We start from the raw sequence: 19,045 nt of genomic DNA on the forward strand, positions 1-19,045 counted from the left end.
TGTCTGGCTTCATCGTACTAATAACCTGGTTGTTGCTTTATTACGATGTCTAACAACAAGGGCAGTATAACTCTGGAAGCTCCTGTAATTTGCAAGGCATGCTCCAGAGGTTTACCTGAGGGGGAAGTATTGTGTGATGGTCTGTGTTCTAAACACATACACCTCTCAGACAGCCTGAAGCTCCTGTAACTACAATGGAGCAACCCTGGGCTATGTTCACTACCCTCCTGGGGATTCTGGTGGACCGTTTAGTCCCCACTATGGGACCTCCGGTGCCACTGCAACCACAAGTTGTCCGTATAGTAAATCCGCCTTGGGCGGAAAGTTTGTCTACACAGCTGCAACAGTTTAATCAGTCTTTGGTTAGACAGATATCTACCCCAGGACACTCTCATGTCTCTGGGTCCTCTAAGTGGGCTGCTTCCTCCTCACAATCCACTAACCTCTCTGATATTTCATCTGATGAGGAGGGGGAGCATACGGTCCTGTCAGATTCTGAATCATGTGTTACTGATGAGGACTCTGCCTTCCAGGTTGATGTCCCTGCCCTGGTGAATGCTATTAAGCAGATCCTACAACTCACTGAGGATGACGATTCCACTACAGTGGCCAAGAAAACTGATATGTTTAAGCAACAGAAGGTGGTTAAAACTGTATTACCCCATTCTGATCATCTCGTGGACATCGGGAAGGAACCCTGGTCTACCCCAGGTAAGAATTCCCACTCCCTAAACGGGCATTGGCTTGGTATCCTCTCCCTGCAGAGTTATGTAGTAAGTGGGAGAACCAACCGCCGGTGGATTCTTATATCACCCGTCTCGTGGTGTCATCTACTCTGCCTGTCACCACTGTCACCTCCCTGAAGGAACCGACAGATAAGCATGTGGAGCGATGCCTGAAATCTATATATTCCCTCGCAGGGGCCATTCATAGGCCCACTACAGCTGCCTCTTGGGCCGCAAAGGGTATTGAGGCATGGGTTCAGGCGTTAGAGGATTTCTGACAAGGCCAGACAATACCTGTCTCACATATGCACCGCCGCCTATTACATTCAGGAGGCGTCCTCTGAGGCAGGGGTAATGGAAGCCAAAGCGTCATCCACGTCTATCCTGGCTCGCTGAATATTGCGGTTACATTCGTGGAAAGTGGATCTGGACTCTAAGAAGACCTTGGAGGTACTTCCCTTCACTGTGGACATTTTATTTGGAGAGGACCTAAATAAAATAGTGTCTGAATTAGCAGCTGCTAAGACTGCTTTTCTTCGTCCTACTAATCCTTCTACACAGAAGGTGAAGACTACCACTTTTCGTGCCTTTCCGACCTCAAGGGAAAGCTAAGAGCCAGTCTTACCCCAGACAGTCTCATGCTCCCAAGACCACCAAGCAAGCCCAAGACAAAACAGTCCTGGGCAGTCCGTCATCCTGCTTCAAAACAAGACGGGCCTGTTGCATGACGGGGCGGGCCTCCCCTGGGGGATCACAGGGTGGAAGGCTGACTTCTACAGTTAGCCCAGGTCTGGTTAAAGACCACTTCATGTGCTTGGGTACTGGAAGTTGTCTCTCATGGGTACGCTGTCTCCTTCAAGAGACGTCCCCCATACCAGTTCTGCACTACGGTACTCCCTTCGGATCCGTTGAAGACGCAGGCTCTACAAATGGTGGTAGATTCCCTCCTGAGCACAGGAGTGGTTGTGCCGGTACCTCAGTCCCAGTGTGGCAGAGGCTATTACTTGACCCTGTTTCTTCTGCAGAAACCCAATCTGTCTTTTCGGCCTATTCTCAACCTCAAGTCACTGAACAAGTTTGTGAGAGTCATCAAGTTTCGTATGGAAACATTGCGCTCTATTGTGCTGGTGATGGAACCTGGAGATTACATGGTTTCCCTGGATATTCAGGAATATTCAGGCATATTCCTATTGCCCCATCGCATCAGCAGTTCCTGCTGTTTGCTATTGGCGACAGTGACTATCAATTCCAAGCTCTGCCGTTTGGACTGGCCACGGCTCCTCGGATCTTCACCAAGGTTACGGCCGTGATGACAGCACACCTCCGTCGTCAGGGAGTCAGAATCCTGTCGTACTTGGACGACTTGCTGATTCTGGCAAATTCCCACAATGTCCTCTTCAGTCATCTACAATTGACGGTGAGTTGCTTACCTAGGGACGCTCCTGGACACAGGCTGTTCCTGTCTCCAGACAAAGTCCTGAAAATCCAGGACAGGACAAGACACTTCATCCGTCACCCCAGAGTGTCGATTCACTCGGCGATGCAAGTACTTGGCCGCATAGTGTCGATGTTCGACATGGTATGCTCAATTTCATTCCCGCCCACTACACCATTAATTCTTGCCAAGTGGGACAGCCTGCCTCATCGGATCAGATACCAAAGGATTTTGCTGACTCCCGAGGTTCGTTTGTCACTGACTTGGTGATTCCAGGACCAGCACTTGAGCAGGGGCTGTCCCTTCTGGGTCCTCGACTGGGTCCTTCTGACGACGGATGCCAGTCTAAGGGGATGGGTAGCAGTGTTGGAGCAACACTTCTTTCAGGGTCGGTGGACCAAGGAAGAATCACTCCTCCCGATAAACATCCTAGGGCTGAGGGCGGTGTTCAATGCATTATGACTTGCCCTGCCTCTGCTACGGAACAGACCGGTTCAGGTACGGTCAGACAATGCCACGACAGTGGCATACATAAACTATCAAGGTGGCACTCGAAGCCGCATGGCTATGAAGGAAGTGTCAAAAATCCTTTGTTGGGCAGAAAGTCATCTGCCGAGTATATCGGCAGTGTTCATTCCGGGTGTCCTGAACTGGGAAGCAGACTACCTCAGTTGTCAGGACGTACATGCCGGAGAGTGGAGTCTTCATCCAGAAGACTTTCAACTCCTAGTGGACAGGTGTGGTCTACCGGACGTAGACCTAATGACATCTCGACAATATCACAAGGTTCCGGTCTTCGGATCAAGGAGAAGAGATCCTCAAGCAGCGTTCGTGGATGCACTGGCGATTCCATGGAACTTTCGACTGCCTTATGTGTTCCCTCCAGTGTCACTCCTGCCCAGAGTTCTATGGCCCAGAGTTCTACGGAAGTTCAAACAGGAGGGAGGAATGCTGCTTTTAGTCACTCCAGCGTGGCCCGAAAGGCATTGGTTCTCAGGGGTGGTATTCATGTGACCACCGGTCAGCTGACCGACAGTCACATGACCTCCTCCACCAGCCCGACGGGTCACTGTCCCGATGGTCGGCATGCCGACCAACAGGGACTATTTCCACTCGTGGGTGTCCACGACACCCATAGAGTGGGAATAGAACCCGTGGGCCACCGAGCCCGCAGCGTGGCGAGCGCAGCGAGCCCGCAAGGGGCTTGCTGCACTCGCCCCTCCCCGCCGGGATCCCGGCGTCGGTATGCTGCCGGGATCCCGGCGTTGGTAAGCTGACCGGCGGTCAGGAGACCGCCGGTCAGCCGTACTACACCCGGTTCTCAGACCTACAGGGTCTATCGACGGGGCATCCCCTTCTACTTCCTCAACGACCAGACCTCCTCGTACAGGGCCCTTGTCTCTACCCAGACCTGGCCAGACTGGCTTTGATGGCGCGGCTTTTGAAGCATCACTCCTGAGAGCCAAGGGATTTTCGGAGGCAGTTATTCAAATGATGTTGAAAGCCTGCAAACTGGCCTTTGCCCGGATTTACTACATGGTTTGGAATTCTTACTTTACTTGGTGTGCTGAGAAGAATTATGATGACCATGGATTCAGAACTGTCAGAATACTGGCTTTTCTGCAAAGAGGCCAGGACTTAGGTCTTCGTCTGGCCTCCCTCAAGGTTCATATATCTGCCTTGTCGGTTTGGTTTCAGAGAAAAATTGCCTCTATACCTGATGTTCAGACGTTTATTCAGGGCGTTCTTCGGATTCAGCCTCCCTATGTCCCTCCTGTGGCTCCATGGGATTTGTCTGTTGGGCTGAATGCTCTGTAAGAGTCTCCGTTTGAACCTCTTGAATCGGTGGACCTTAAATGGCTCACAACCAAGGTCCTGTTCTTGCTTGCTAATGCCTCTGCAAGACAGGTGTCGGACTTAGGCGCTTTGTCCTGTTGTCCACCCTTTCTCATATTCCACCAGGACTGGGCAGTTCTACGAACTTGCCCAGGTTATTTGCCTAAGGTTGTGTCATCTTTTCACCTTAACCAAGATATTATGGTTCCGGCCTTTGTCTCTTCGGATTTGTCTCCCAAAGAACGTTCTTTGGATGTGGATAGGGCTCTCCATATCTATGTGGAGAGGACTGCCTCTATCAGGAGGTCAGATTCCCTTTCTTGTTTTGTTTGGATTTCACAAACGTGGCTGGCCTGCGAATAAGCAAACTTTGGCAAGATGGATTAGAATGGTGATTGCACAAGCCAATTCGCAGGCTGGACTCCCAGCTCTTGCTGCAGTTAAAGTACATTCTACTCGGTCTGTTGGACCTTCTTGGGCGGCCTGCTGTGGCGCGTCCCCAGAACAATTGTGCAAGGCGGCTACGTGGTCCTCCGTGAACACGTTCATTAGGTTCTATGCCTTTGATACTTCCGCCTCTCAGGATGCTTCCTTTGGATGCCGAGTTCTCTTACCCACTAAGGCGTGTCCCCTCCCTTGAGGAACTGCTTTAGGACATCCCCAATGTATTCCCTGTGGAACACAGTGTATCCCACTGCAGAAAAGGAGAGTTATGATAGACTTACCATGGTTAACTCTCTTTCTGCGAGGTACACTGGGTTCCACAGGGCGCCCACCCTGACGCACCTAGCTTATTTGGGTTATATGGCATTAGCCGCTGGTACCCTCTCCTGTCGTGAGATTGTGGTTTTATGTGACTAACATCTGCCTTCTCTCTTACCTGCTTCTGCATTGGACTGGTTAACGAAACTGAGCTCTCAATGCCTGGAGGCGGGGTTATAGAGTAGGCCCCAATGCATCTTGGGAAGGTCAAAGCTTTGCCTGATGGTGCCTCTGGATCCAAGATCTACACCCCAATGTATTCCCTGTGTAACCTAGTGTACCGCGCAGAAAGAGAGTTAACCATGGTAAGTCTACCTTAACTCTTCTTTTTATCTATTTATTTCATCATTGAGCTTCCCTTATTTTTATTATTCACAGATGCAGAAACAAATCTAATACCCTTTAATGATGTCAATAGAGGGAAAAATAAGAATTTACTTACCGATAATTCTATTTCTCATAGTCCGTAGTGGATGCTGGGGACTCCGTAAGGACCATGGGGAATAGCGGCTCCGCAGGAGACTGGGCACATCTAAAGAAAGCTTTAGGACTAACTGGTGTGCACTGGCTCCTCCCCCTATGACCCTCCTCCAAGCCTCAGTTAGGATACTGTGCCCGGACGAGCGTACACAATAAGGAAGGATTTTGAATCCCGGGTAAGACTCATACCAGCCACACCAATCACACCGTATAACTTGTGATCTGAACCCAGTTAACAGTATGATAACAGAGGAGCCTCTGAAAAGATGGCTCCCAACAATAATAACCCGATTTTTGTAACAATAACTATGTACAAGTATTGCAGACAATCCGCACTTGGGATGGGCGCCCAGCATCCACTACGGACTATGAGAAATAGAATTATCGGTAAGTAAATTCTTATTTTCTCTAACGTCCTAAGTGGATGCTGGGGACTCCGTAAGGACCATGGGGATTATACCAAAGCTCCCAAATGGGCGGGAGAGTGCGGATGACTCTGCAGCACCGAATGAGAGAACTCCAGGTCCTCCTCAGCCAGGGTATCAAATTTGTAGAATTTAGCAAACATGTTTGCCCCTGACCAAGTAGCTGCTCGGCAAAGTTGTAAAGCCGAGACCCCTCGGGCAGCCGCCCAAGATGAGCCCACTTTCCTTGTGGAACGGGCTTTTACAGATTTTAGCTTTGGCAGGCCTGCCACAGAATGTGCAAGCTGAATTGTACTACAAATCCAACGAGCAATAGTCTGCTTAGAAGCAGGAGCACCCAGCATGTTGGGTGCATACAGGATAAACAGCGAGTCAGATTTCCTGACTCCAGCCGTCCTGGAAACATATTTTCAGGGCCCTGACAACATCCAGCAACTTGGATTCCTCCAAGTCCCTAGTAGCCGCAGGCACCACAATAGGTTGGTTCAGGTGAAAACGCTGGAACCACCTTAGGGAGAAACTGAAGACGAGTACTCAATTCCCCCTGTCCGAATGGAAAATCAGATAAGGGCTTTTACAGGATAAAGCCGCCAATTCTGACACGCGCCTGGCCCAGGCCAGGGCCAACAGCATGACCACTTTCCATGTGAGATATTTTAACTCCACAGATTTAAGTGGTTCAAACCAATGTGACTTTTGGAACCCAAACTACATTGAGATCCCAAATTGCCACTGGAGGCACAAAAGGAGGCTGTATATGCAGTACCCCTTTTACAAACGTCTAAACTTCAGGGACTGAAGCTAGTTCTTTTTTGGAAGAAAATTGACAGGGCCGAAATCTGAACCTTAATGGACCCCAATTTCAGGCCCATAGACTCTCCTGTTTGCAGGAAATGTAGGAATCGACCCAGTTGAATTTCCTCCGTCGGGCCTTACTGGCCTCGCACTATGCAACATATTTTCGCCAATTGCGGTGATAATGTTTTTGCGGTTACATCCTTCCTGGCTTTGATCAGGATAGGGATGACTTCATCCGGAATGCCTTTTTTCCTTCAGGATCCGGTGTTCAACCGCCATGCCGTCAAACGCAGCCGCGGTAAGTCCTGGAACAGACAGGGTCCTTGCTGGAGCAGGTCCCTTCTTAGAGGTAGAGGCCACGGATCCTCCGTGAGCCTCTCTTGAAGTTCCGGTTACCAAGTCCTTCTTGGCCAATCCGGAGCCACGAATATAGTGCTTTCTCCTCTCCATCTTATCAATCTCAGTACCTTGGGTATGAGAGGCAGAGGAGGGAACACATACACTGACTGGTACACCCACTGTGTTACCAGAGCGTCTACAACTATTGCCTGAGGGTCTCTTGACCTGGCGCAATACCTGTCGAGTTTTTTAATCATGTGGACGACTTCTGGGTGAAGTCCCCACTCTCCCGGGTGGAGGTCGTGCTGAGGAAGTCTGCTTCCCAGTTGTCCACTACCGGAATGAATACTGTTGACAGTGCTATCACATGATTTTCCGCCCAGCGAAGAATCCTTGCAGCTTCTGCCATTGCCCTCCTGCTTCTTGTGCCACCCTGTCTGTTTACGTGGGTGACTGCCATGATGTTGTCCGACTGGATCAACACCGGCTGACCTTGAAGCAGAGGTCTCGCTAAGCTTAGAGCATTGTAAATGGCCCTTAGCTTCAGGATATTTATGTGAAGTAATGTATCCAGGCTTGACCCTAAGCCCTGGATATTCCTTCCCTGTGTGACTGCTCCCCAGCCTCGCAGGCTGGCATCCGTGGTCACCAGGACCCAGTCCTGAATGCCGAATCTGCGGCCCTCTAGAAGATGAGCACTCTGCAACCACTACAGGATGGATACCCTTGTCCTTGGCGACAGTGTTATCCGCTGATGCATCTGAAAATGCGACCCGGACCATTTGTCCAGTAGGTTCCACTGGAAAGTTCTTGCGTGGAATCTAACGAATGGGATTGCTTCGTAGGAAGCCACCATTTTTACCCAGAACCCTTGTGCATTGATGCACTGAGACTTGGTTCGGTTTTAGGAGGTTCCTGATTAGCTCGGATAACTCCCTGGCTTTCTCTTCCGGGAAAAACACCTTTTTTCTGGACTGTGTCCAGGATCATCCCTAGGAAACAGAAGACAAGTCGTCGGAACCAGCTGCGATTTTGGAATATTGAGAATCCAATCGTGCTGCCGCAACACTACCTGAGATAGTGCTACACCGACCTCCAACTGTTCCCTGGATCTTACCCGAATCAGGGAATCGTCCAAGTAAGGGATAACTAAAATTCCCTTCCTTCGAAGGGATATCATTTCGTCCATTACCTTGGTAAAGACCCGGGGTGCCGTGGACCATCCCTACGGCAGCGTCTGAACTGATAGTGACAGTTCTGTACCATAACCTGAGGTACCCTTGGTGAGAAGGGTAAATTTTGACATGAAGGTAAGCATCCTTGATGTCCCGAGACATCATGTAGTCCCCTTCTTCCAGGTTCGCAATCACTGCTCTGAGTGACTCAATCTTGAATTTGAACCTCTGTATGTAAGTGTTCAAAGATTTTAGATTTTAGATTTAGAATCGGTCTCACCGAGCCGTCTGGCTTCGGTACCACAATAGTGTGGAATAATACCCCGTTCCCTGTTGCAGGAGGGGTACCTCGATTATCACCTGCTGGGAATACAGCTTGTGAATGGCTTCCAAAACTGCCTCCCTGTCAGAGGGAGACGTCGGTAAAGCCGACTTTTGGAAACGGCGAGGGGGAGACGTCTCGAATTCCAATATGTACCCCTGAGATATTACCTGAAGGATCCAGGGGTCTACTTGCGAGTGAGCCCACTGCGCACTGAAATTCATTGAGAACGGGCCCCCACCGTGCCTGAGCTTGTAAAGCCCTAGCGTCATACTGAGGGCTTGGCAGAGGCGGGAAAGGGTTTCTGTTCCTGGGAACTGGCTGATCTCTACAGCCTTTTTCCTCTCCCTCTGTCACGAGCAGAAAAGAGGAACCTTTTGTCCGTTTGCCAAAAAAGGACTGCGCCTGATAATACGGCGTCTTATTTTGAGAGGCGACCTGGGGTACAAACGTGGATTTCCCAGCTGTTGCCGTGGCCACCAGGTCTAAAAGACCGACCCCAAATGTCCCCTTTCAAAGGCAATACTTCCAAATGCCGTTTGGAATCCGCATCACCTGACCATTTTACTGGTAGACTTGGACAACGCACTTATACTTGATGCCAGTCGGCAATTATTCCGCTGTGCATCATGCATATATAGAAATGCATCTTTTAAATGCTCTATAGGCAATAATATACTATCCTTATCTAGGATATCAATATTTCCAGTCAGGGAATCCGACCATGCCAACCCAGCACTGCACCTCCAGGCTGAGGCGATAGCTGGTCGCAGTATAACACCAGTATGTGTGTAAATACCTTTTTGGATACCCTCCTGCTTTCTATCAGCAGGATCCTTAAGGGCGGCCATCTCATGAGAGGGTAGAGCCCTTGTTCTTACAAGCGTGTGAGCGCCTTATCCCCCCTAGGGGGTGTTTCCCAACGCACCCTAACCTCTGGCGGGAAAGGGTATGCAGCCAATACTTTTTAAGAAATTTGTTATCGGGGGGAAACCCACGCATCATCACACACCTCATTTTATTTCTCAGATTCAGGAAAACTACAGGTAGTTTTTCCCTCACCGAACATAATACCCCTTTCTGGTGGTACTCGTATTATCGGAAATGTATAAAAACATTTTCCATTGTCTCAATCATGTAACGTGTGGCCCTACTGGAAATCACGGTTGTCTCTTCACCGTCGACACAGGAGTCAGTATCCGTGTCGGCGTCTGTATCTGCCATCTGAGGTAACGGCCGCTTTAGAGCCCCTGACGGCCTATGAGACGTCTGGACAGGCACAAGCTGAGTAGCCGGCTGTCTTATGTCAACCACTGTTTTTTTATATAGAGCTGACACTGTCACGTAATTTTCAACAGTACATCCACTCCGGTGTCGACCCCCTAGGGGGTGACATCACTGTTACAGACACTCTGCTCCGTCTCCACATCATTTTTCTCCTCATACATGTCGACACAAACGTACCGACACACAGCACACACACAGGGAATGCTCTGATAGAGGACAGGACCCCACTAGCCCTTTGGGGAGACAGAGGGAGAGTATGCCAGCACACACCAGAGCGCTATATATATACAGGGATAACCTTATATAAGTGTTTTTCCCCTTATAGCTGCTGTATGTTTTAATACTGCGCCTAATTAGTGCCCCCCTCTCTTTTTTCTGTAGTGTAGTGACTGCAGGGAAGAGCAGGGAGCTTCCCTCCAACTGAGCTGTGAGGGAAAATGGCGCCAGTGTGCTGAGGAGATAGGCTCCGCCCCCTTTACGGCGGCCTTATCTCCCGGTTTTTTGTATATTCTGGCAGGGGTTAAATGCATCCATATAGCCCAGGAGCTATATGTGATGTATTTTTTGCCATGTAAGGTATTTCTGTCATGTTTTATTGCGTCTCAGGGCGCCCCCCCCAGCGCCCTGCACCCTCAGTGACCGGAGTGTGAAGTGTGCTGAGAGCAATGGCGCACAGCTGCAGTGCTGTGCGCTACCTTATGAAGACAGGAAAGTCTTCTGCCGCCGATTTATGGACCTCTTCTTGCTTCAGCATCTGTAAGGGGGCCGGCGGCGCGGCTCCGGGACCCATCCATGGCTGGGCCTGTGATCGTCCCTCTGGAGCTAATGTCCAGTAGCCAAGAAGCCCAATCCACTCTGCACGCAGGTGAGTTCGCTTCTTCTCCCCTTAGTCCCTCGATGCAGTGAGCCTGTTGCCAGCAGGTCTCACTGAAAATAACAAACCTAAACTAAAACTTTCACTAAGAAGCTCAGGAGAGCCCCTAGTGTGCACCCTTCTCGTCGGGCACAGAAATCTAACTGAGGCTTGGAGGAGGGTCATAGGGGGAGGAGCCAGTGCACACCAGTTAGTCCTAAAGCTTTCTTTAGATGTGCCCAGTCTCCTGCGGAGCCGCTATTCCCCATGGTCCTTACGGAGTCCCCAGCATCCACTTAGGACGTTAGAGAAATGTATTGTTAATACAAATTATTGTGTTTGTATTACAAAACATTGTATTTGTTGTCACCTTACATTATGTAAATTATTGTTCACAAAACTTTTTTGTTATATCACTTTAACTTGAAAATATTGAAAATAATCATTCTAATGCTAAGTACACACTAGGACAATGGATCGGCTGTCCGACTGATCTGCTGACCTACCTGACGATTGATGTGTGCATACACACTTACCAACCACCATCCCGACACTACAAATAGGCGGGCATTTACATGTGCCTGCCCAATTGGGATGCAGCCCCTGCAACAAATGTACGGGTGGCCGGCTGACCACCCGTACACACATCACGATGCGCCAATATATCGCCCATCACCTGTGCCGCAGGGCTGACACAATATTTCTATGAACTACGCCGTTTGCAGACATATGACTGGTACAAACCCGCCGACGGGCCCATGATATATCGGATAGTGTGCACCCAGCTTCACCCTTATATCTTACCTTTTCTTTCAGCAGGTCCTTAAATAACTGCTTTGCTTCTTCCTTTGTGCTCCAGTGATAAAATATTTTCTCTGGCTCCATTTTACCTTCATCCTCCATTTGGAGGCTATCACTGCAAAACATAAAATGTAATCACAAACTAGGGGACACTGAATACATTATTGAATAAGTTGCTACTGTACTACACAAATCAACATTCCAAAAATCACAGACATAAGGAAAAAACAAAAGCAAATATGTAGCTTAAGTAGGTTGTATAAAAGAAAGTTGTACAGTAAAAAAAAAAAATGTTTTTCTAAATCTTGCAATCATGTGCAGTGACAAACTAGGGGCCGGATGCAATGATGGCCGCGTAGGATGCTGGTTGAACTTGGACATTCTCTAAAGGGGCAATCACTTACAAGGCATGGTTTTGACTTGTAACTGATTGCCCCTTTAAAAGAACGTCCGAGTTGGGCTGGCTCCCCCGTACTGCCGCCGTACTCGACCGTCATTACATCGCGCCCCCTAAGTGTTTGCTTTCATTCTCTAAGACTAATAGAGCAGTAATGGTTACATATATCACTTTTTTCCAGCGCACCAGTATATATGAATGTCCCTAATGCATTGCCTTCCGTGCTTTTCAGTCATGTCATTATACTATGTTTCCGTAGGCCTGGGACATGATACAAAACTGCTGTCTGGATAGATGCAATGCAGATAACACAGTAGAGCTCAGGACAATGACAAATAAACAGCACTGCCTGACTACAAGCATCTGGTTACAAAGCACATAAGGATCTAGAATCTTCATAAAACTTGCATTAATAAGTAAATGTCATCTGAAGGTAGACAACCCCTCTAATTGACATTTATTGTAAACCTCCCTTAGTCAAAATAACACAAGAATATGCATTTCAGTCCTGAAGAAAATAATCATCTATAAATAGGACAGTAAATAAGTGTACTTATTTCTATGGAAACTTGTTGCAAACAAATGCTTGGCCAGACCTATTGATGATATCTTTCTGGTAAGCTGCAGCATCCTCCTGTGCAGCCTCTGTGTCAGCAGTGTCAATAGGCTCAGGTATGTGGGGCTGCACAACAGCTATCTCCTCACTGGGTGCCATTTCAGCATCAGAAGAAGCTGCTGTAGAATGAGGACTGGAAGCAGCAGACTGACTTTTATGGTCAATTCTGTAAAAGAAAACAGATTGTCTGGTGTAATCTCATAGTATTTTATTTACACATTTCACATATTTCTCAGTTCACATACTTCTCCAAAATTAACCCTTGAGATGTGTGTCCCGTGCATCATGGGAATTTAGATGCAGCATGTCATCAAAACATCACTTAGAAACAAATTCAATGTACCGAAATACTAACACTGATATCAGCGCTACTATGCTAAATCCATACTGACAAAAACACTGTAAATAGCTAAACCGCAAGGCTGGAAACAACCGATAACGGAAGTGCCCGTTCGCCTCAACAATGCTGTGGAATGCATCCGGCGTCACCGGAAGCGTCATGCGTTCCACAGCCTGCGTTCCACCTAGCGGGGGTAACCCGGAAGTCACGGGTAAAGCTGTACAATGTATATTTATTAACAAATCATTCTCAGCAAATAGCATAGTCATAATTGCAAAACAGCAATCATATATGACCAAAAATAGAACACATGGTTATAAGGCAGGGACACCGGGAAATGCATAAAGTACATAAAATATTAGAATCAAGTAATCCGTGACATAGACATAAGAAATCCAGCCATCGGTTACATATATGTATATATATATATATAGATTAGTGGTATAGCCTGCCGCACACAGTATTGTCCATGTTAGGAGTGCTGGATACATAATATGTTACAATAGTCCCAGAAAAAAAGAAACCAGCACCTCCAAATTACTGCATAATAAAATCTTTATCAAAAAATAAGATCTTAAAAGCACCAGAGGCAAGAAACATTAGTAGAAGCACATGGGGTGTCAAAAAACTGCATAATATCATATCACCATTTCAACGTGGTAAGTAGTGCAAGCCTCCAGCAACAAACAGGTAGGTCGACAGCTGTTTCGGTGCTCAGAGGCACCTTCCTCATGGACAGTCCAGTTAATTGAAATCTAGCAATATCGTGTCTAAATGAACTTGTCATATAGTTTATTTTCCTCTTTCTAATAACCACTCAGATCACGACCCCCTGATGAAGTCCTGTATGGACGAAACGCGTTGGGCATTCACGTGATTGTGAATTTGAACATACTTCTGAACGCATTTGTGGAAGAATTGGTATTCGATCCAATTGTGGTTACCATCAATACACAATTTGTCCAATAATTATCAGTCTGTATTGTTCATTTATGGTACAGAGTCATTTGCATGTTTTATTGATGCTTTTATATAATGTTACAGTATTTACTGTTAAATTTTAAGAATAAATACATCTGTATGTGACATCTGAGGTGGTTCAGCTCCCATGAGAATCTCTTTTTTTCTATATATATATATATATATATATATATATATATATATAAAACACTCAATACAACATCACATAAAATTACAGTACATATACTGTAATATATAAAAAATAAAGCTAATCAAAACTGGTCACCTCTGGAAGGAAAAAGATGGAATATGGCTATCTCAAAAAAATGTTATATGGATTATTTTCATTTAATCCACATGGAGAAATTGTATAGAGGACATAAATCCATCTCGCTTCCCTCTTCCTCAATTCATGGAGAGTAGTCACCCCCTCTAGCATTGGGTGGTAAGTGGTCAATTAACATACATTTAAGACTGGCAAAGGAATGACCAGCCATCGCAAAATGTTTTGCCACTGGCTTATCAGATTCACCAGTTTCAATAGCAGCTCTAATGGTAGACCTATGGTTGGTCATACGGTCTCTGACATAAACCAAGCCACAAGGGCATATCAGGATATACACGACATGGTCCATCTGACAGTGTAGCCAAAATTTAATGTGGATCTTCTTACCACTGTGTGGATGAGAGAATGAAGAGCCAATTTGCATAGACCTACAAATGGTACAATCGGCACATTTAAAACAACCCAATCTCTTACTCTGTAGCCATGTGCTTTGTTCCTTGCAAGGCTGTAAAAGAGGGCACATCAGCAGACCTTTTAGGTTAGGACCCCTCCGATAAGCACATAGAGGAGGTCCCTGCCTCATACTTGGTAAGGAGGTATCACTGGAAATAATCGACCAATGCTGGTCTATAGCTCTCTTTACCTGATGGGATGCATTGTCAAATCTACTAGTGAAGATCACCCGTTAAGAATCAATGGAACTATTTTGTACTTCACTGGTCTGGAGAAATCTGATATTGGCCTTGTCAAGACAATGTTTAATGGTGTGAGGGGAGTAACCACGCTCGAGGAAGCGAGAGGACATCTCAGCTATCTGTATGTCCGCCAATTCACTTGTTGAATTAATTCTTAATATACGAAGAAACTGTGAGATAGAAAGTCCTTCCTTGAGTTGACTCAGATGCTGGCTAGTAGAATATAATAATGTATTTCGATCCGTTTCCTTCCGGAACATGGTAGTAGATAACGTATCGCAGTCCGATATATTTTCACATCCAAAAAATTAATTTCCGAATTATGAATACAGCTGGAAAATCTTATTGGAGTGTCAAGGGAGTTGAGAAATGCCACAATTTCATTGAACTGTGTACTAGTGCCGCACCACAACAAAAACAAACCGTCAAAGTATCGCTTATAAAATAAGATCTGTGGACCAAATCAGGGGAGAATATGGGTTTGTTCATACTGGGCCATATATAAATTAGCGTAAGCAGGTGCTAAATTCGACCCCATAGCTGTGCCATTCAATTGCATGAAATAGCTACCGCCATAGAGAAAATGGTTCTTAGTTAAAAGCAAATGTATCAGCTGCAGTAGGAATTCAGAAGGGGGACCAGGTTGAGTAGATCGTGTCAAAGCTTCCGCAATAGCAGAAATACCCTCATCATGAGGGATGACAAAATTAACATCTAATGTGGCAAGCATAACATTGTGTGGAACCTTACCCACTGCTTTCAAACCGTCCAAAAAGTTTCCAGTGTCCCCCAGGTAGCTAGGTGTACTTAAAACAATGAGTTGTAAAAAGATGTCCAAAAATTGTGTTAATGGCTGCAGGAAAGAATTACGAGCCAAGATAATGGGCCTACCTGGAAGGTCCACCAGAGACTTGTGGATCTTGGGGAGTGTATATAAAATTGGGCAAACCACCTTCAAAAAACCAATAAGATCCATATCAATCCATCCTTGTGCAGGGGCCAGGTCCAACCACCTGTCCACAGAACGTTTGATCATAGGCATGGGATTGGACTGAATCTTACTGTAGATGTTACTATCAGATAGTTATCTCTGAATTTCAACATCCTACGACTCCCAATTTTGGACAACAATGGCACCGCCCTTGTCGGACTGTCTGATAACCAATTCATCATTTTTGATCAAAGACCTCAAAGCAAACTGTTGTGTCCTACTAAGGTTATAGTATCTAGGTTTTTCATCAATTTTAGTCAAATCGGCCTCTACCAACCTCAATTTTTTTTGATACTTGCACTAGAAGTCACGTAACCTTAGTTTCCTACCCAATTTGTAACAATCCACAGATGTCTCAAATTTATCATGTGCAAATGTAGGAACATAAGAAAATCCCAAAGATAAAACTTCAGTCTCAGGCTCAGTTAATACATGGTTAGATAGATTAAAAAGTGTCTAGGACCGTCCGCCTCTTCTTCTTCCCTTTGCGGGATACTTGTGCTGCGGCCTCTGCCGCGACCCGTGGCTGATCTGGTTGCGGTCCCTAAAAAAGAGGACCCGCTTGGTGGTCTAGAACCATCATGTGTAACAGAGCCAGAGCCCTAGGCTTCACCCTCAGATTGGGATATTGAAGAAGAGGAGTCAGTAGTATTAAAATTACACTGTCTAAAATGAGCCCGCCGTTGTCTATATGGCCCAGTATTACCTTTGAGCCAAGGATACACCTGATGGTTTGTGTAATCAAAATTAACTGTACCTAGTTTTTTCCGTTTGGATGTAGTTAATAAAATGAGGTAATGTGTTCAGTAATCTGTTCGCACCAGTTGTTAGTCTTATCAACAGACAATACAGGGAGAGATGAATCATTAAAGGTTAGTATCTCAGATCTAATTTTCTTAAGTTTCACGCCTACTTCTTCAATAACGAGGACCATCAGGTCAAATGAGCACTTATTAAGCACCCCGCACCATTTAGTGCAGAATGCCAAATTATTGCGACCAAAAGTCGGTATGTTCCTAACTCTGAAACCCCTAGGGATTTTTTTTGCTCTATAGTACTCGGACAAAAATTGTCCATGAAGCATTCACTCTATTTCCCTTTTACATAATCTAATGATCTTCTGAAATAAAACCCTAGGGGTTTCATCAGGTAGACGTGAAAACTCCAAGTGGTCAAACAACACTTTATTAGCATCGTCATCGGTCAAGGAAATTATATTAGACTCAATGGCATGTAATAACTCGTCATTCAACTATTCGTTTGTAACTGTGACAAGTTACAAGCTATGTTGTTAGTAATGTATGCTTGTCCTATGCGACCAACACCAGCATACTCAGTACTGTACAGTACAGTAATAATGTGCATGCACACCAATGATGAGTATGCATACTGTACATTTGAATCTAGTTATCTACTTCCACTTGCACCTCATTAAGAATTTAGGGGTAGAATGGGAAAAGGACAGGGGAGAGAAATGTAGGCAAAGAATATTAAGGACATGCTACAGTAAATGCAACATAATTAGAGGTGGACGGATCCGCAGATACGACTATTAGGATTCCTAACAGGCATATGCGCATGCTCCTGCTTTAATACAGTATGTTGCGATGATATATAAGGACATATCTGTATGTGTGAAACACCGTGCCATATACGAAAAATACTCATTTGAAATCCCTTTGTTAGAACATTCCTACTCCTAACATGACACTGAACAACAAAATAGTTTGACAGGTTTTCAGAAGTAAAACCTCTTCTGTCATTAAAATTTGCTTCAATGCAATAAAACTGCGCTCCACATCACATGAGGTAAGGGGGGCATATTTCATGGCTGCTATTTCCATAGGATTCCAGGGCAGTGTTTTTTGCACAGAGAACAAGACCCACTTTTTCAATCTTCCTGAAATTGTGATTGCTTGCCAGGACAACCTCCAACTTCTTGGCTATGGGTGCCCCAACTGGTCCAGGAGCCACTTTGTTCCTCACTTCCTACATGACCTGAAATGCATTGGGAGAGTTTCTTCTTCCAGCTTCTTGACAGTATAGTATGAGTCTGACCACACACATATACATATGTGACAGCGCCACCATGGTGGACAGCAGGTTCAATACACCTAAATCAGAAATCAAATCACACAGAGTGATGCTGGAACTACCTGCCTTCTGTTTTCACACATTTCCACAGTAACTTTATATAGTTTCAACTTAAGTAACAAAATTAGGTCTTTTTAAGTTCTAACAGTCGAAATAGGTCATTTTAGGTACTAACACCCTGATTAGGTCATTTTAGGTCCTAGAGAAATTGAGTATGTTACTCCCTGATACATAAAAAGAAACTGAAATTTTAAGTGTAATGGGAAAGGATTAGAATAGGTTAGAAGATAAGAATCCTGGGCTTAGTGATTACATATGGAGACAGAACCAGGCAGAGATGCAGGTAGGCCTGTCAGCAGGCATATCATGTGCAGTTATCACACTGATGATGATGATGATGATGGTGGTCACCAGGGGAAGCTAGCTGCTTTTCTTGCCACTGGTACAGAGCCGAGTACATCTTCAGATGTCCCAGACTCAGATAAGGGTGCAAAGTGCAGTAGTTTTGTGTGCAGCTCTTAAGAACTTATTGATTTGATGCTTCCAATTCCGCATGAGCACCAGGGGGTTTAAGGCATTATACCATACCTCCCAACTGTCAGGATTTTAGTGAGACAGTCCTGTTATTTTGGAATTGTCCCGCTGTCCCACCTGCGGGCCGCAGTGTCCCGCGGTGGGGAGGGGGGTGGGGATTTGGGTGGCTCCCTATCACTCGCTGCTCTGCTGTAGAGCATTGGTGAATAGACACTGTGTACGCATGGAGACAGAGGGACTGGGGGCAGTGACGGAGAATGGGGGCGTGGCTCGTGATCGCAGCAATACCGCCACCTTTTTCCAGCAGCCACGGCTTGGCCGCACAGGAGTCCCTCTTCATTCATCATCAAAGTTGGGAGGTATGATTATTCTAGGGGACAGCTGACAGGTAGAAACTATGTGGGGGAAGTAATATGAATCTACTCATAAAAATCATTCTATGACTGTTTGTCTTTAAGTGATCTCTTGTTCTGGGAGACCCAGTATTATGTATTATCAAGCGAGGTCTGCTACTAGTAGTGCTTTGGTATCTGGCTTGGCTCTCTTCCAGTTAACAATAATAGGCAGTACCAGGAGGGTGAAAGGATCACCTTGGGGTTAGTAAATGTGTGTCTTTAGTGCTGTATAATATGCTGCTACTACTCTTAGCTCCTGGTTACAAGTTAAAGTGTAACACTAGCCACATTTAGTTTCCCTGGTGACAGTCCGCGCTATGTGTTTCTACTTACTTGTGTGTGACAGCCAAACTGATTTGTGGCACAAAGGGGGTCATTCAGATCTGATCGCTGCTGTGCCTTTTTTGGCACAGCGGGCGATCAAATCCGAACTGTGCATGTGAATGCACCGCAATGTGCAGGCGCAACGGATGTCTGCAACGGGGATCGTCGGACAGCA

At 46.1% G+C, this 19,045-nt stretch overlaps 1 protein-coding gene across 13 annotated transcripts in view; it reads right to left on the reverse strand.

The window, feature by feature from the left end:
- The window catches only part of PRPF40B (pre-mRNA processing factor 40 homolog B), a 380,564-nt gene that overhangs the window by 130,477 nt on the left and 231,042 nt on the right, over positions 1-19,045 (reverse strand). For all 13 annotated transcript variants that reach the window (XM_063952768.1, XM_063952770.1, XM_063952767.1 and 10 more), the window contains 2 exons: positions 12,232-12,417; positions 11,242-11,353 (listed from right to left, as the gene is read on the reverse strand). In XM_063952768.1, the coding sequence (XP_063808838.1) occupies positions 11,242-11,353; positions 12,232-12,417 (298 nt within the window). The remainder of the gene's footprint in view (positions 1-11,241; positions 11,354-12,231; positions 12,418-19,045) is intronic.

The sequence above is a fragment of the Pseudophryne corroboree genome, chromosome 2 (assembly GCF_028390025.1).
Source record: "Pseudophryne corroboree isolate aPseCor3 chromosome 2, aPseCor3.hap2, whole genome shotgun sequence".
In the NCBI taxonomy this organism is placed as follows: Eukaryota; Metazoa; Chordata; class Amphibia; order Anura; family Myobatrachidae; genus Pseudophryne; species Pseudophryne corroboree.